Source organism: Thamnophis elegans, chromosome 3 (assembly GCF_009769535.1).
Source record: "Thamnophis elegans isolate rThaEle1 chromosome 3, rThaEle1.pri, whole genome shotgun sequence".
NCBI lineage: Eukaryota > Metazoa > Chordata > Lepidosauria > Squamata > Colubridae > Thamnophis > Thamnophis elegans.
This window is the reverse complement of record NC_045543.1, coordinates 19,182,939-19,196,592: the sequence shown is the minus strand read 5'-3', so window position 1 is coordinate 19,196,592 and position 13,654 is coordinate 19,182,939. Positions and strand designations below refer to the sequence as shown.

The following is a 13,654-nucleotide window of genomic DNA, read 5'->3' as shown; positions in this document are numbered from 1 at the left end:
GGAGATCATTGAGCCAGAAGAGCAGTGGTGGGTTGCAGGCGGTACGCCCTGGTACAGGCGTACCGGTGCGTGCCTGAAACACCAGGTAGCGTTCCAGTACGGTGCTCCGGAGGGCCCGCCCACCCGCCCGAGCTCCTTACCTGTATTTGAGCTCTTCGGCGCTTAAGCGCACGGAACACACGGTGCCTGCGCGATGCTCCGCCGAGCAGCTGGAGTGTCATGGAGGCTCGCAGAGGCATCGCAAGAGGTAAGGATGCATGCGTGCGCTACGCGTATGCACATGTGTGCGTGCACACTGCGCACATTCATGTAGTGGACGCCAGGCCCCGTTGCAACTGTACCAGTTGCAATGTGATCCAGAACCCACCACTGCAGAAGAGGCTGACTTGTTTCCCCTGTCATTTCAACTACTCCTCCCACACTTATCTCCCCCTATGCTTTTGGCCACCCTGCACAGCATGGTTGAAATGAAGACCCCTCGATATTCTACTGCCACCATCTACCAACTGCTATCACTGCCACTGGACATTCCTCTCTATCCTCTTCAGCACCATTGTTATCTTCTTCCTTCCCTTCACTTTTGTCTGCCTTTCTTCCATGGGGCTCACCAACACTGGTCATCCTCAAGCCCCATAGGGCCTCTGTTGGAACTGGGCTTGCGCTCACCATTGCCCCATCCCTCATTGCTACCTCTGAACCCAATACTGATAGAACTCCTCTCTGTGGGCCTTAAGGCCAGCCAACGTTGGAAAGCCCAGAGGAGGGAGAGGCAGCCAATGCTGAGAAGAGGAAGAAGGTGGATATGCCAAGGAGAAAAATGAGGAGGAAGATCTGTTGGTGGTGGTGGTGATGATGGCAGAATATAATGGCGTCTTCATATCAGCTGCTGGGCTGCTGGGGGTTTGCAGGGGTTCGGGAGAACCTCTAGCTAAGACTCTGTGCAGTTTGGAGAACCCCCAAATCCCACTCCTGGCTGGCCACGCCCACCCCACCTCTCCCAGGAGTCCCCACACGGCCCGTTTTGGATGCAGATAAGTGCAGAGCACATGTGGAAGCTCGGTGAGGGCAAAAAGCGGGCCTACTGGAAGTTTGGGAAGGTCCGGAATGCGCTCGTTTCCAGCCTCCAGAGCCTCAGGAAGCCCTTTTCACCCTCCCAAAGGCTCAAGAAAAGCCTCCAGAGCCCAAGGAGGACAAAACCACCACCCCTGCCATAGTGCAGGAGGCCAACTAGGCGACACCCACTGTGGCCACACCCACCCAGCAACTGGGCAGAGAACCCCTTGCTAAAAATTTTGAAGCCCACCCCTGGCATACTGCAACAGCTGGAACTCTAAGGACCAGTTATATGTCCAACTTTTTCAGCACCTTCATTACCATGAATGGTTGCTAAACAAATGGTCCCAAACCAAGGACTACCTGTAACCCTTTTTTTGGCTTATATATAATATAATCTCTTCCCACAATGTTCTTGGTACCTTTCTGGGAATAATCAAGGCTGCAACATCTGCTTTGTGGCTTCTTTTAAAAATATATTCTGCCTTTCAATATCAAGCAGTGGCCATTTCCTTTCATTGGAAATTATTTTAGAACATGAAAACATGATTGATAATTCTGATTACATAAGCAAAAGTAGAATCTATTGAATCTATCGAACACTGGAATTCCCCCTGTTCCTAGCACTGGGTGTCACATATTGACAGCTCCACCATTTTCAGGCTGTTCTGCCAGCACCTAACCCAGACTTATGATTGATCATGTGCCATTAAATCAGTGACAGCTTGTAATAACCTCATGAATAGAATTTCTTCAGGATGGCCTGCCTCAACCTGGCCCTTCAGGGTTAACAAGCATAAACGTAATATCATCTGGATTAACTTTTTTTAGGCCATGCCAGAAGTCAAAAAGCCTCTTCGGAAAGTTATCTGCTTAGATCATTGGTCCTCAAACTATGGCCCATAGGCTACATGCGACCCACTGAAGCCATTAATCCAACCCGCGCAGGACCACAAGGTTACCCCGCCCACCTTTTGGCCAAGCGCAGGATTTACCTTCGCGAGCCCCGTGGACTGGAACTGAAAAGTAAGGCCAACACTTTTGGCCTGCAGAGACATCTTGGAGACGGGGAAGATGAAAAACAGAGTTCACAGATGCCAAAAAAAAACTGACAAAAAAGGCCTGTTTTTCACCTCCCTGCCTCCAGAAGATAGATAAAGAGAGACAGATAAAATCAAAATTAAAGATAGAGAGAGAGAGAGAGGGAAAGAGAGAGGGAGAGAAATTTCTTAAGTTCCTTGGAGCTGAGAAGAATTGCTGCAAAATTGAGTTAGATCGCTAGGCTCCTAAGCAAACGAAAAAATGATCTAGTAAAAAGAAAAGGCAAACAAAAGAGCAACATGAAAACAAAAGCAAATAAAACACCCCCAAAACAGGAGCAAAACAAATTAAAGTTTAATTTGTGTGCATTGTTCAATGGACTGTTAAATTGACCACACCCACCCAGTCACATGACCACTTAGCCATGCCCACCCAGCCAGCCTGGCCGCCAACACTCTGAGGGACCGTGAATTGTTTAAAAAGTTTGAGGACCCCTGGCTTAGATGGTTATTTTCCCAAGTATGTTTAGTAGTTCTATATTTGGCTAGTAGAGGGAAGCATAAAAATTCTGTTTGCAACTGATGATTGACAGGACTGCACCCTTCCCTGCTTCCTCCCTTCTTCCACCTCAGCAGTAACTTTCACTGGGATGGCACTATAGTCAGTCCTTTCCGCTAGTGTGCATGGGGAAGTTTTTCCGATTTGAATTCAGAATGCTAACTTAACAATATTTGTGTTTCCTGAACTGATACGCAAACCCAAAATGCAATTGCCATTTAAAAGAAAATGCCTAGAGATACACGAACACACAAAGATGTGCATTAGCAAAAGGGGTATAACAAAATGCACACAATAGCCCGACTCACAAGTATTGATTTGGGAGTGAGACAGTGGTGGGTTTCAAAAATTGTTCGAACCTACTCTGTGGGTGTGGCCTCCTTTGTGGGAGTGGCTTGCCACCCATGTGACGGATGGGAGTAGCTTGCTGCCCATGTGACCGGATATAAGATGCCGATGACACTTGTCAGAACCACCTTAAATTACCTCACACACAGCACTGGCATGCATAAGAATATGATATAAACTTGTTTTTTAAAAGGCATCTTTGGTTTGCGTTAAAACAACTTTAACACACGCAATGTTCTGATTGCACCACAAACGCAGTAGTCATCCTCACCTTTCACAGAGGCACTGAGTTTTATAAATAGGAGCATGATAGTGTAGAATAATCATATCCAAGGACCAGTGGTGGGTTTCAAAAAATTTTGGAACCTCTTCTGTAGGAGTAGCCTGCTTTCCGGGTCCACTAGTGGAACCTCTTCTAACCGGTTCGGTAGATTTGACGAACCGGTTCTACCAAATAGGTGCGAACTGGTAGGAACCCACCTCTGGAGTGAGAAGGGGAATCAAATGTGAATGGAAAATGCCCCTAAATCGAATCACTTCCTGCTCTTTTAATGCACTGGCTTTATGAAAAAGACCATATATAGATAGTCCTTGACTTACAACCCACAATTGGTACTTGAATCCCTGTCCCTAAGCAAAGCATTTGTTAAGTGAATCACACCTGATTTTATGAACCTTTAGGCACCAGATGTTAATTTAATCACTGCAGTTGTTGAGTGAATTGCATAGTTATTAAGCAAATCCAGCTTCCCCCATTTGACTTTGCTAGTCGGAAGCCAGCTGGGAAAGTGTCAAATAGCTATCACATGAATCTGCAACTGTAGTAAATAAATGCCAGCTGCCAAGCATCTGAATTTTGATCACATGACAATGGGGGTGCTGCAAGGAATTTGGTTTTAAGTCTTTTTTTTTTAGTGCCCTTGTAATTTCAAACAATTGCTAAATGAGAAGTTGTATGTCAAGGACTACCTGTAATTCTTTTCTCCTGCTGCTCAGTCTGAGAGCAACTAAGATGATTTAAAGGCCTGGAGACTAAAACATATGAAGAATGGTTGCAGGAATTGGATATGTCTAGTCTAGAGAAAAGAAGAACTGTGGGGGACATGACAGCAGTATTCCAGTGTTTGAGGGGCTGCCACAAAGAAGAGGGGGGTCAAATTATTCTCCAAAGCATCAGAGGGCAGGACTAGAAACAATGGTTGGAAACTAATCAAAGAGAGAAGCCACCTAGAACTAAGGAGAAACTTCTTAACAGTGGGGTCAATTAACCAGTGGAACAGCTTGTCTTCAGAAATCGTGGGCTCTCCATCACTGGAGACTTTTAGGAAGTCACTTATCAGAATTGGTAGGTTCTCCTGCTTGAGGAGAGGGAGGCTGGGCTAGAAGACCTCCAAAGTCCTTTCCAGCTTCTATTCCATTCGGTTCCATTCTAATGCACATGGGAATAATTGCTTGGAGAAACAAAAGCGATTGGTTGGATTTTTCTCTTTTTCTTCTTTCCCTTAGATTTAAAGGAAGCAAGAAGGACGATATCTTGGGGATTTCTTATAACAGGCTGATTAGAATAGACACAGCTACTGGGGACCCAATTACAACTTGGAGGTATTCAAATATGAAACAATGGAACGTTAACTGGGAGATACGGCAGGTAAATATGAAGTGTTTCCGGGACAGCAACCGTTTCTGATCTGTTGCTACTTGATTAAAATTCCTTCACCCGAGAAACAGTTGACTGAAGAATTGCAAAATATTTTGTTTAATGCTAGTGGAAGAAAAGTTTTCTGGAGAAGAGAACAAGTTGTTAAATAGAAAATGGGAGAGGTGGAAAGATATATTCCCCTTCCCTAATCACAACTTTTTCCAACTGTTTCATTGGTTGAGATGGGGCTCTGCTGACAGAAAATGCTTTTCAAGAAGAATTTTCCCTCAGGCCTCTTCTCTAAAGACAACCTTACTTTTAGCATTTGTTGTTGCCATCAAGTCACACACAAGCAAAGTCAATGGGAGAAACTGGAGTTGCTAAAGGACTGCATGGTTCACTTAACAACTGTAGTGATTCATTTAACAACTGTAGCAAAAAAAAGGTCACCAAATCACCAACTCTCAACAACTGCCTTGCTTGGCAGTGGAAATTCTGGTCCAGTTGTGGTTATGAACCGAGGACTATCCAAATGGACAAGCGTGTCCTTTGGAGTTTTGTGTTAAGACACAGCAACTGTATAATGAAAGTCTTTTTTGAGGTATTTTTTTCCTATGCTGCCTTCTAGAGAGGTAAATTATAGGCAACAAGCTAAATCAGTGTTTCTCAACCTTGGCGACTTTAAGTCCTGTGGACTTCAACTCCCAGAATCCCCCAGCCAGCAGAGCTGGCTGGGGAATTCTGGGAGTTGAAGTCCATAGGACTTAAAGTAGCTAAGGTCGAGAAACACTGAGCTAAATCAAATGCCATCACCCAGCCCCATATGTGACTGCTTATGAATAGTAATATGCCATGAATTGTTGTTGTTAGTTGCGAAGTTGTGTCCGACCAATCGCGACCCCATGGACAACATTCCTCCAAGCCTTCCTGTCCTCTACCATCCCCAGACTCCATTTAAGCTCAGGCCGACTGCTTCAGTGACTCCATCCAGCCACCTCATTCTCTGTCGTCCCCTTCTTCTTTTGCCCTCCATCATTCCCAGCATCAGGCTCTTCTCCAGTGAGTCCTTCCTTCTCATTAGGTGGCCAAAGTATTTGAGCTTTGTCTTCAGGATCTGGCCTTCTAAAGAGCAGTCAGGGTTGATCTCCTCTAGGACTGACCGGTTTGATTGCCTTGTAGTCCAAGGGACTCACAGGTGTCTTCTCCAGCACCAGAGTTCAAAGGCCTCAATTCTTTGGCACTCAGCCTTTCTTATGGTCCAACTTTCACAGCCATACATTGCAACTGGGAATATCATAGCTTTGACTCTATGCACTTTTGTTGGCAGGGCGATGCCTCTGCTTTTTAGTATGCTGTCTAGATTTGCTATAGTTTTCCTCACAGGGAGCAAGCGTCATTTAATTTCTTGGCTGCAGCCCCCATCTGCGGGGCCTTGGAGCCCAGGAAAGTAAAATCTGTCACTACCTCCATTTCCGCCCCCCCCCCCCCGCAATCTATTTGCCAGGAATTGAGAGGGGCGGATGCCATGACCTTAGTTTTCTTAATGTTGAGTTTCAAGCCAACATTTGCACTTTCCTTCTTCACCCACATCAATAGGCTCTTCAGTTCCTCTTCACTTTCTGCCATTAGAGTGGTATCATCTGCACATCTGAGATTGTTGATATTTCTCACGGCCATGAATTAGCATCTCCATTAATACATGAAATAGGCCTCTGTGGTTCCCCCTATGGCCTAAATGCTTTCTCATCATTGCTATCAGCCAAAATGTATTTCTGCATTTAGGAGAAAGTTTCAGAATAAAGTTTGTATTCTAAAGTTTCTATTTTGAATTAGGGTGAGACAAGGCACACTGATGACCCCCCCACCCAAGGTTTGATTTTTATCTATTGAGTTGCAGAGCCGAGGTGGCGCAGTGGTTAAATGCAGCACTGCATGCTACTTCAGCTGACTGCAGTTCTGCAGTTCGGCTGTTCAAATCTCACCGGCTCAAGGTTGACTCAGCCTTCCATCCTTCCGAGGTGGGTAAAATGAGGACCCGGATTGTTGTTGGGGAAAATATGCTGACTCTGTAAACCGCTTAGAGAGGGCTGAAAGCCCTAAGAAGCGGTATATAAGTCTAACTGCTATTGCTATTGCTAATATTGCAGGAAAAGTTGCCAATATCGAAAAAGGGAAAATCGCCACAGAAACATTCATTTTAAAAGGTCTATGATGATGCTAGCTATAGCAGGTGCATGAAGAATCCCAGGAAATTGTCATGGGTCCATTCTAAATTATCCTTTCAAAACTGATTTTTCTCCCTGCAGGGGGAAAAAATCCCTCAAGAGTCTTTCCTGGAAAATGTAGAAAGATTGAAGGAAGGGAGGTCAGCAGGCCCAACATGGAATAGGATTAGCAATAGCAATAGCAGTTAGACATATACCGCTTCATAGGGCTTTCAGCCCTCTCTAAGCGGTTTACAGAGTCAGCATATTGCCCCCAACAACAATCCGGGTCCTCATTTTACCCACCTCGGAAGGATGGAAGGCTGAGTCAACCCTGAGCCGGTGAGATTTGAACAGCCGAACTGCAGAACTGCAGTCAGCTGAAGTAGCTTGCAGTGCTGCATTTAACCACTGCGCCACCTGCCCCACAGCTTCTCATTTCTGTCACTTCTGATGCTTGGTGGAAAATCTCTATGTATCACTATTATTGTATGTACACCGAGAGCTTAGTTCAATCCTAGGTAGAGGCAGATATTTCTCTCTCTGGGCACACAGAGAATATATCTGCTGAATAAAACCTCATTGGCAACAAGAGGAGCATCCGGACAATAAAAACTCAGCTCAATTCAGTTGCCCAGCAAGGGATTATGGGATTGTTAAAAGAGGATGAAGATGACACTGAGAGCTTATGCATCTGAGACAAATTCTTTGTGTGTCTCATCACACTTTGCCAATAAAGAATTCTAATTAATCTAATTAAAATAAAAAGGAATGTTTTCCCTGGAAAACAAAATTTTAGAAAGTGAGCCATTAGGACAGGTCAGTGTTTCTCAAGCTCCGCAACATTAAAGACATGTGGAACGAATCCCAGAATGCTGTTTAGGGGAATTCTGGGAGTTCAGGCCCACACATCTTAAAGTTGCTGAGATTGAGAAATATTGTATTAGGATCAGAGGGGGGTTCCTACCGGTTCAGACTGGTTCAGCAGAACCAGTAGTGATTTGGCGGCCTGGGACTTTGGAACTGGCAGCGACCCAGAACTGCCACACCCTTGAACTGGTTCTCCTATGGGGGCACCATCTTGATTTTCAGTTCTGCACATGCGGAGAACAATTGTAATTGCACAACTTTATTTTTTTTCCTTTTTTTTACATTTTGCGCATACGCAAAGCTATTTTTGTGCAAATGTGCATGCACACGCACACCGAATGAGCAGTAATGCCGGGAGCAACTCATCCCTGATTAGGATATACCAAATTTAACCTTAAGACATTTGTGCCTCATGTGATTCTTTTCACACTAATGAACCTAGAGCAGTAAGAAAATTGCAATCACAGCATTTATATTTTTGGTATTTCAATTGTCTTTCCCCTTCAGGTTGCCATTGAGTTCGATCAGAATGTATCTATTGCTTTTGCTTGCCTGAGTGCAAATTGCAAAGTGGTTCATGAATACATTGGCGGCTATATTTTCCTGTCAACCCGTTCCAAAGACCAGAATGAGACGTTGGATGAAGACTTGTTCCATAAATTAACCGGTGGAAGGGAATGAAAGGGAACCAGAAGCTTTTTCTGAACTGCAGAGAAGGGCCAGAAGTGATGGTGCTCCGCTTAAATGGCTCCTTGGTACCTCCTGCCTGATTCCTTTAATAAAAATCGATAAAGAGGAAGCGGGCATACTGTGAAGCAAAGCATCAGCCTTTGGCATCAAGATGGAGAGCTTTTCACGTTCTGATCAAAAATCAATGTTCTACTTATTGTCTTCTCTTCCATGACCATTGGGGGAGGGAGGCTGATGGTGGAAAGAGACAGAATTATAAATGGAAGATTGTCAGAGGAAGCCTTCACAAAATTCCATGAACAAGGCAACTAATTGCATAATAGAAGACTCTTCTGAAAACATTCTAGCTTTTTTTTTTTTTTGGTCCATGAAATCCAAAAAGAAAGCTTCTGGTTTCGGTTTTATATTTATTTTAAGAATCTCCTGAATTAAAGTAAAAGGTATTTCTTAACAAAAAAATGAAAACATTTTAGCGTGCCAATCTGTTGGAGAGCAGCCCAGTTGTCGTTTACTGTCCCCTTTTGCACACCTGTCAACACTGAATCACCGTCCTTTACAGCCTTTCCAGTCAATGGAATTCATTGTTCTAAAGAGAGCTGCCTGCTGCCCAACCAGTCTTCTTGCAACACAGATAATGTATTTATGGGAAGTATATTCTTTTGGAAATGATATTTATCCTTTGCACTAGTCTGGAGGACTGGAGAAGAAAACTAATCCAAACTCAAAGCATATCTTGCTTTCAAAAGAACTTGTGGAACTGGAATGTTTCTGGAAGCGTATTCTTAGAACTATAGGAATTCTTGAGCCAACTTATTTCACTGTGTGTTGTAGACTTTAATTGGTGTTAATAGATTGTCTTAAAACTTTCTGGAAAGGCTCCTGTTCTGGGAGGAGAGCAATTATTCAATTACTGATACTTATTTTATAGCAATATAGCAATAGCAGTAGACTTATATACCGCTTCATAGGCCTTTCAGGCCTCTCTAAGCGGTTTACAGAGAGTCAGCATATTGCCCCCAACAATCTGGGTCCTCATTTTACCCACCTCGGAAGGATGGAAGGCTGAGTCAACCCTGAGCCGGTGAGATTTGAACCGCTGACCTGCTGATCTAGCAGTAGCCTGCAGTGCTGCATTTAACCACTGCGCCACCTTGACACAAACATGGAACAATGTTTTCCTCTCTATTCTTCCTGGCTGGTTCTTCCACTAGTGGTTACAGTGGAGAGAAGTAGAAGCAAGAATTGTTCAGATGTGCTAAGAAAAAAGGGAGGAAGAGATTTTCTGGTCCGTTAAATCTTAAATACACAACACTGCCCCCTAGTGGCTGGATTCCAATTCTATTGCATATGAGGCTAGAGCTTATGGTAGTTGCTTGAGAGGTAAAACAGTAAACTAACAGTTGGAAGGGACCTTGGAGGTCATCTAGTCACGCAGGAGACCTGTGCTAAGGATTCTAACTGCCATAGCAATAGCACTTAGACTTATATACCACTTCACAGTGCTTTTACAGCCCTCTCTAAGCGCTTTATAGAGTCAGCATATTGCTTACTGTAAACCGGATGGAAGGCTGAGTCAACCTTGAGCCTGGTGGGATTCGAACTGCCAAATTGCAGGCAACTGGCAGTCAACAGAAATAGCCCGCAGTACTGCACCCCAACCACTCCGCCAGATTCTTCATCCCTGTTATCCTTGAATGAAGGCATTTTTCCTATGCCTTTGACCTTTTCTTGATTAAATTAGCATCGAAATAATTGGGCATTCAATTTCATTATTTTTCCTAGTATTATTTGCCCCTACATACTTATAGGTTAATGTTGTTTTAGGTACTAAGATACAATGTTTCGTAGATGTATCACTATCTGTTATAACTGATATTTCATGGGAAAAGATGACAAGACAGCAGAAATGAAAGATGAATATAGTATATATTAGCATAGTATTTTTTAATAATCAGTTTGGTCTAGTGCAGTGTTTCTCAACCTTGGCAACTTGAAGATGTCCGGACTTCAACTCCCAGAATTCCCCAGCCAGCATTCGCTGGCTGGGGAATTCTGGGAGTTGAAGTCCGGACATCTTCAAGTTGCCAAGGTTGAGAAACACTGGTGTAGTGGTTAAGGCACCAGGCTAGAAACAAGGAGACTGTGAGTTTTAGTGCTGCCTAAGCATGGATGACCTTGGGCCGGTCCTCTCTCTCAGCCCTAAGTAGGCAATGTCAAACCACTTCTGAAATCTTGCCAAGAAAATTGCAGGGGCTTCTCCATACAATTGCAACCAAAAATGTTTCGATAAATTTTTCAAGGGTCAATTTACAGAGTTTTAAATTTCCTTATATTTGTGCCTGATTAAGTCAAGTGGGAGAGGCCTGCATAGCACAGGTGAATGGATCTCACGTTGCAAAAATAAAGGGTGACTGAGTGTAAGTGTGTAGAATGAAAAATCAATTTATTTTCAGCATCATAAATTTGCCTTGCTGTAAACTGGATGACTGGCTTTGCACCCTATAGCAGCCATTTTATAAACATTTTGGAAGGAGACTTTTTCAAAATTCTAAATGTATCATCGGCTCCAAAGAGAATCCAGTTCCTTTTAATCAAAAGAGCTTCTGTTTTGTTCCTACTGTATATCATATTTTTGTCCTTTTTTAATTTTCACTTTTTTACTATAAAATGCTTCAGCAGTTTCTGAATTTTGTAGAATAGTGATTAAAATTAGCTTTATTGATGTTTTGCTATGTTTTAGTTGCAATCAAATAAAATAAATTCTGAAATGTTTTTAAACTGTTTCAATTGTTTGGATATTTTATTTCAATTACTAGTGATAAAGTTGATGAAACCGTAAATTAAAGGACGGGGGATTTGATACTGAGGAATTACAAGGTAACTTACCGCATAAACACAATTTGGAATCTTTTCCCCTTCAGTTAATATTTTCAGTTTATATTCCCGGCATTCTTTTGAGATTGTCACCTTCAGGATTTCACTTATAGCTTTGTCCTTTTATCTCCAGAGAGTTATTTGGAATAATAAGATAATTGAAATCCATAGAGGTACTCTTTGTAAAATAAATGAAACTGTCACAAAAGTTATGCCATTTGGATTTATACAAACAAAAGTCTAGGAATACCTCTACAAACCAGAGGTCATTCAGAAGTGTATAAATTTGGCTCTTTCTTAATAGTATCTTTTTTTATTCTCGGTTTCTTGTTTTAGACCCATTATCACCAGGTTTCCATTCCATATATTAGAGGCAGAATAAAAATATAATAATACCAGATAAAACACAGATTATGGAGCCTTCTGCATCTGGAACCATATAGTTTTAGGGCTTTATAATAATTATATTTTGTCTATAGTATTGTGCTATTATTATTAGTATATATTATTTTGTACATATAATATAGAATAATATATATTAGAATGCATTATTCTCTGTACATGGTGGGCTGCCTAGAATACAGTTGGATTAAGATAGTGTATACATTTCCTACGTGGCACGACAAAAGCGCGAACGTCAAAAGCGCACCGACAAAAACGCGGCGCTAAAACCGCGATGTCAAAAGCGTGCCGACAACAGCGCACCGACAGAAGCGCGATTTAAGTTAAGGTAAGGTTTAGCGTTAGGTTTAGGGTTAGGTTTAGGGTTATTTTTAGGGTTATGTTACAGCGCGCTTCTGTCGGCGCGCTGTTGTCGGCGCGCTTCAGCGCTCATTCGTCGGCACGGTTTTGTCACCGCGGTTTTGTCACCGCGGTTTAGTGAGATGCGCTTTTGTCGTTCGCGCATTTGTGGTGGAACCCATTTCCTAAATAAATCCTACAGCCATATGCTTCTATTTTAAACAGTTCTCCATGTGTGTCCTCCATTCAAACTGAAACAAATATCCTGTCCCTGAGCTAAACAGACAGGAAGAAGAAGAAAGAAAAGCCATAAGAGAATAGGAGGGCACCATGAAACTGTGGTCCTGATGTATAAGAATACCTGTGAGGGGAGTGGAAAAATTGCCTCTTTTTCTGAAAGTGAATTCTGAAAGATTTTACATGTTGGATATTCCTTTCATTTCATGCCTGGATTAAAAAGGGCTTCAAAACTTCCCATGGAGTACCCGGATTCTTTGCCTATGTGAAACTTTAACTTGGATTTTTAAAAAAACATTGGATGTTTTCAGCTATTTGAAATTTCACAATTTGTTGTTCAGCTATTTGAAACTTCACTAATCCCTGGGACTTCCTGGGAATGCCTCTCAACTCCAGGTTTCACCTTGTATAAGTCTTGAGGTTGAGAAGGACCCTCGGTATTTGCTGATGGGGTGGGGGGAAGGAAGAGGGGAGAGGAATTCTTCTCTGAAGCAGGGTACCATCTCCTCTTGGGACGGGCTGCTGGGTTCTGTTTATCTTCCTGTGTCAATAAAGAATTCAGGCTTTCAGCGGCAACATTCCAGAGCATAATGATTTGCTACACAAGGGAAAGATGGATGTCTGAGGCCTGTATATTGGGGAGGGGTTTTCATACATAGAAGAGACCTGCAGGGCAATATATTTCTGGCACTTCCTTGTACCTATTGTACTGTTTAAGATTGTCTTTTGCTGTCTGAGATGGAAAGAGCTCAGCTAACAGCCGCCATTGGATGTGTTCCTTATGCTGCTTAATAGAAGATTTTGGCTAGGGAGGTGGGTTGCTCCCGGTTATATTACCGGTTTGCTACGTGCGCATGTGCAGTTTAATGTAAATTGTTCTTCGCGCATGTGCAGAACAATTTACAGTGAACTGCACACGTGTGTGCCAGTGGTGGGTTTCAAAAATTGTTCGAACCTACTCTGTGGGTGTGGCCTCCTTTGTGGGAGTGGCTTGCCACCCATGTGATCGGATGGGAGTGGCTTGCCGCCCATGTGACCGGATATGAAGATGCCGACGATACTTGTCAGAACCACCTTAAATTACCTCACACACAGCACTGGCATGCATAAGAATATGATGTAAACTTGTTTTTTAAAAGGCATCTTTGGTTTGCGTTAAAACAACTTCAACACACGCAATGTTCTGATTGCACCACAAACGCAGTAGTCATCCTTACCTTTCACAGAGGCACTGAGTTTTAGAAATATGAGCATGATAGTGTAGAATAATCATATCCAAGGATCAGTGGTGGGTTTCAAAAATTTTTGGAACCTCTTCTGTAGGTGTGGCCTGCTTCCCGGGTCCACTGGTGGAACCTCTTCTAACCGGTTCGGTAGATTTGACGAACTGGTTATATCG

The 13,654-nt window shown here is 43.0% G+C and overlaps 1 protein-coding gene across 2 annotated transcripts in view; it reads left to right on the top strand.

The window, feature by feature from the left end:
• FERMT1 (fermitin family member 1) overlaps window positions 1-9,328 on the top strand; it is a 46,883-nt gene extending 37,555 nt beyond the window's left edge. For both annotated transcript variants that reach the window (XM_032213385.1, XM_032213386.1), the window contains 2 exons: window positions 4,507-4,648; window positions 8,221-9,328. In XM_032213385.1, the coding sequence (XP_032069276.1) occupies window positions 4,507-4,648; window positions 8,221-8,394 (316 nt within the window). In that variant the 3' untranslated portion in view covers window positions 8,395-9,328. The remainder of the gene's footprint in view (window positions 1-4,506; window positions 4,649-8,220) is intronic.
• The last annotated feature ends 4,326 nt before the right edge of the window (window positions 9,329-13,654 follow it).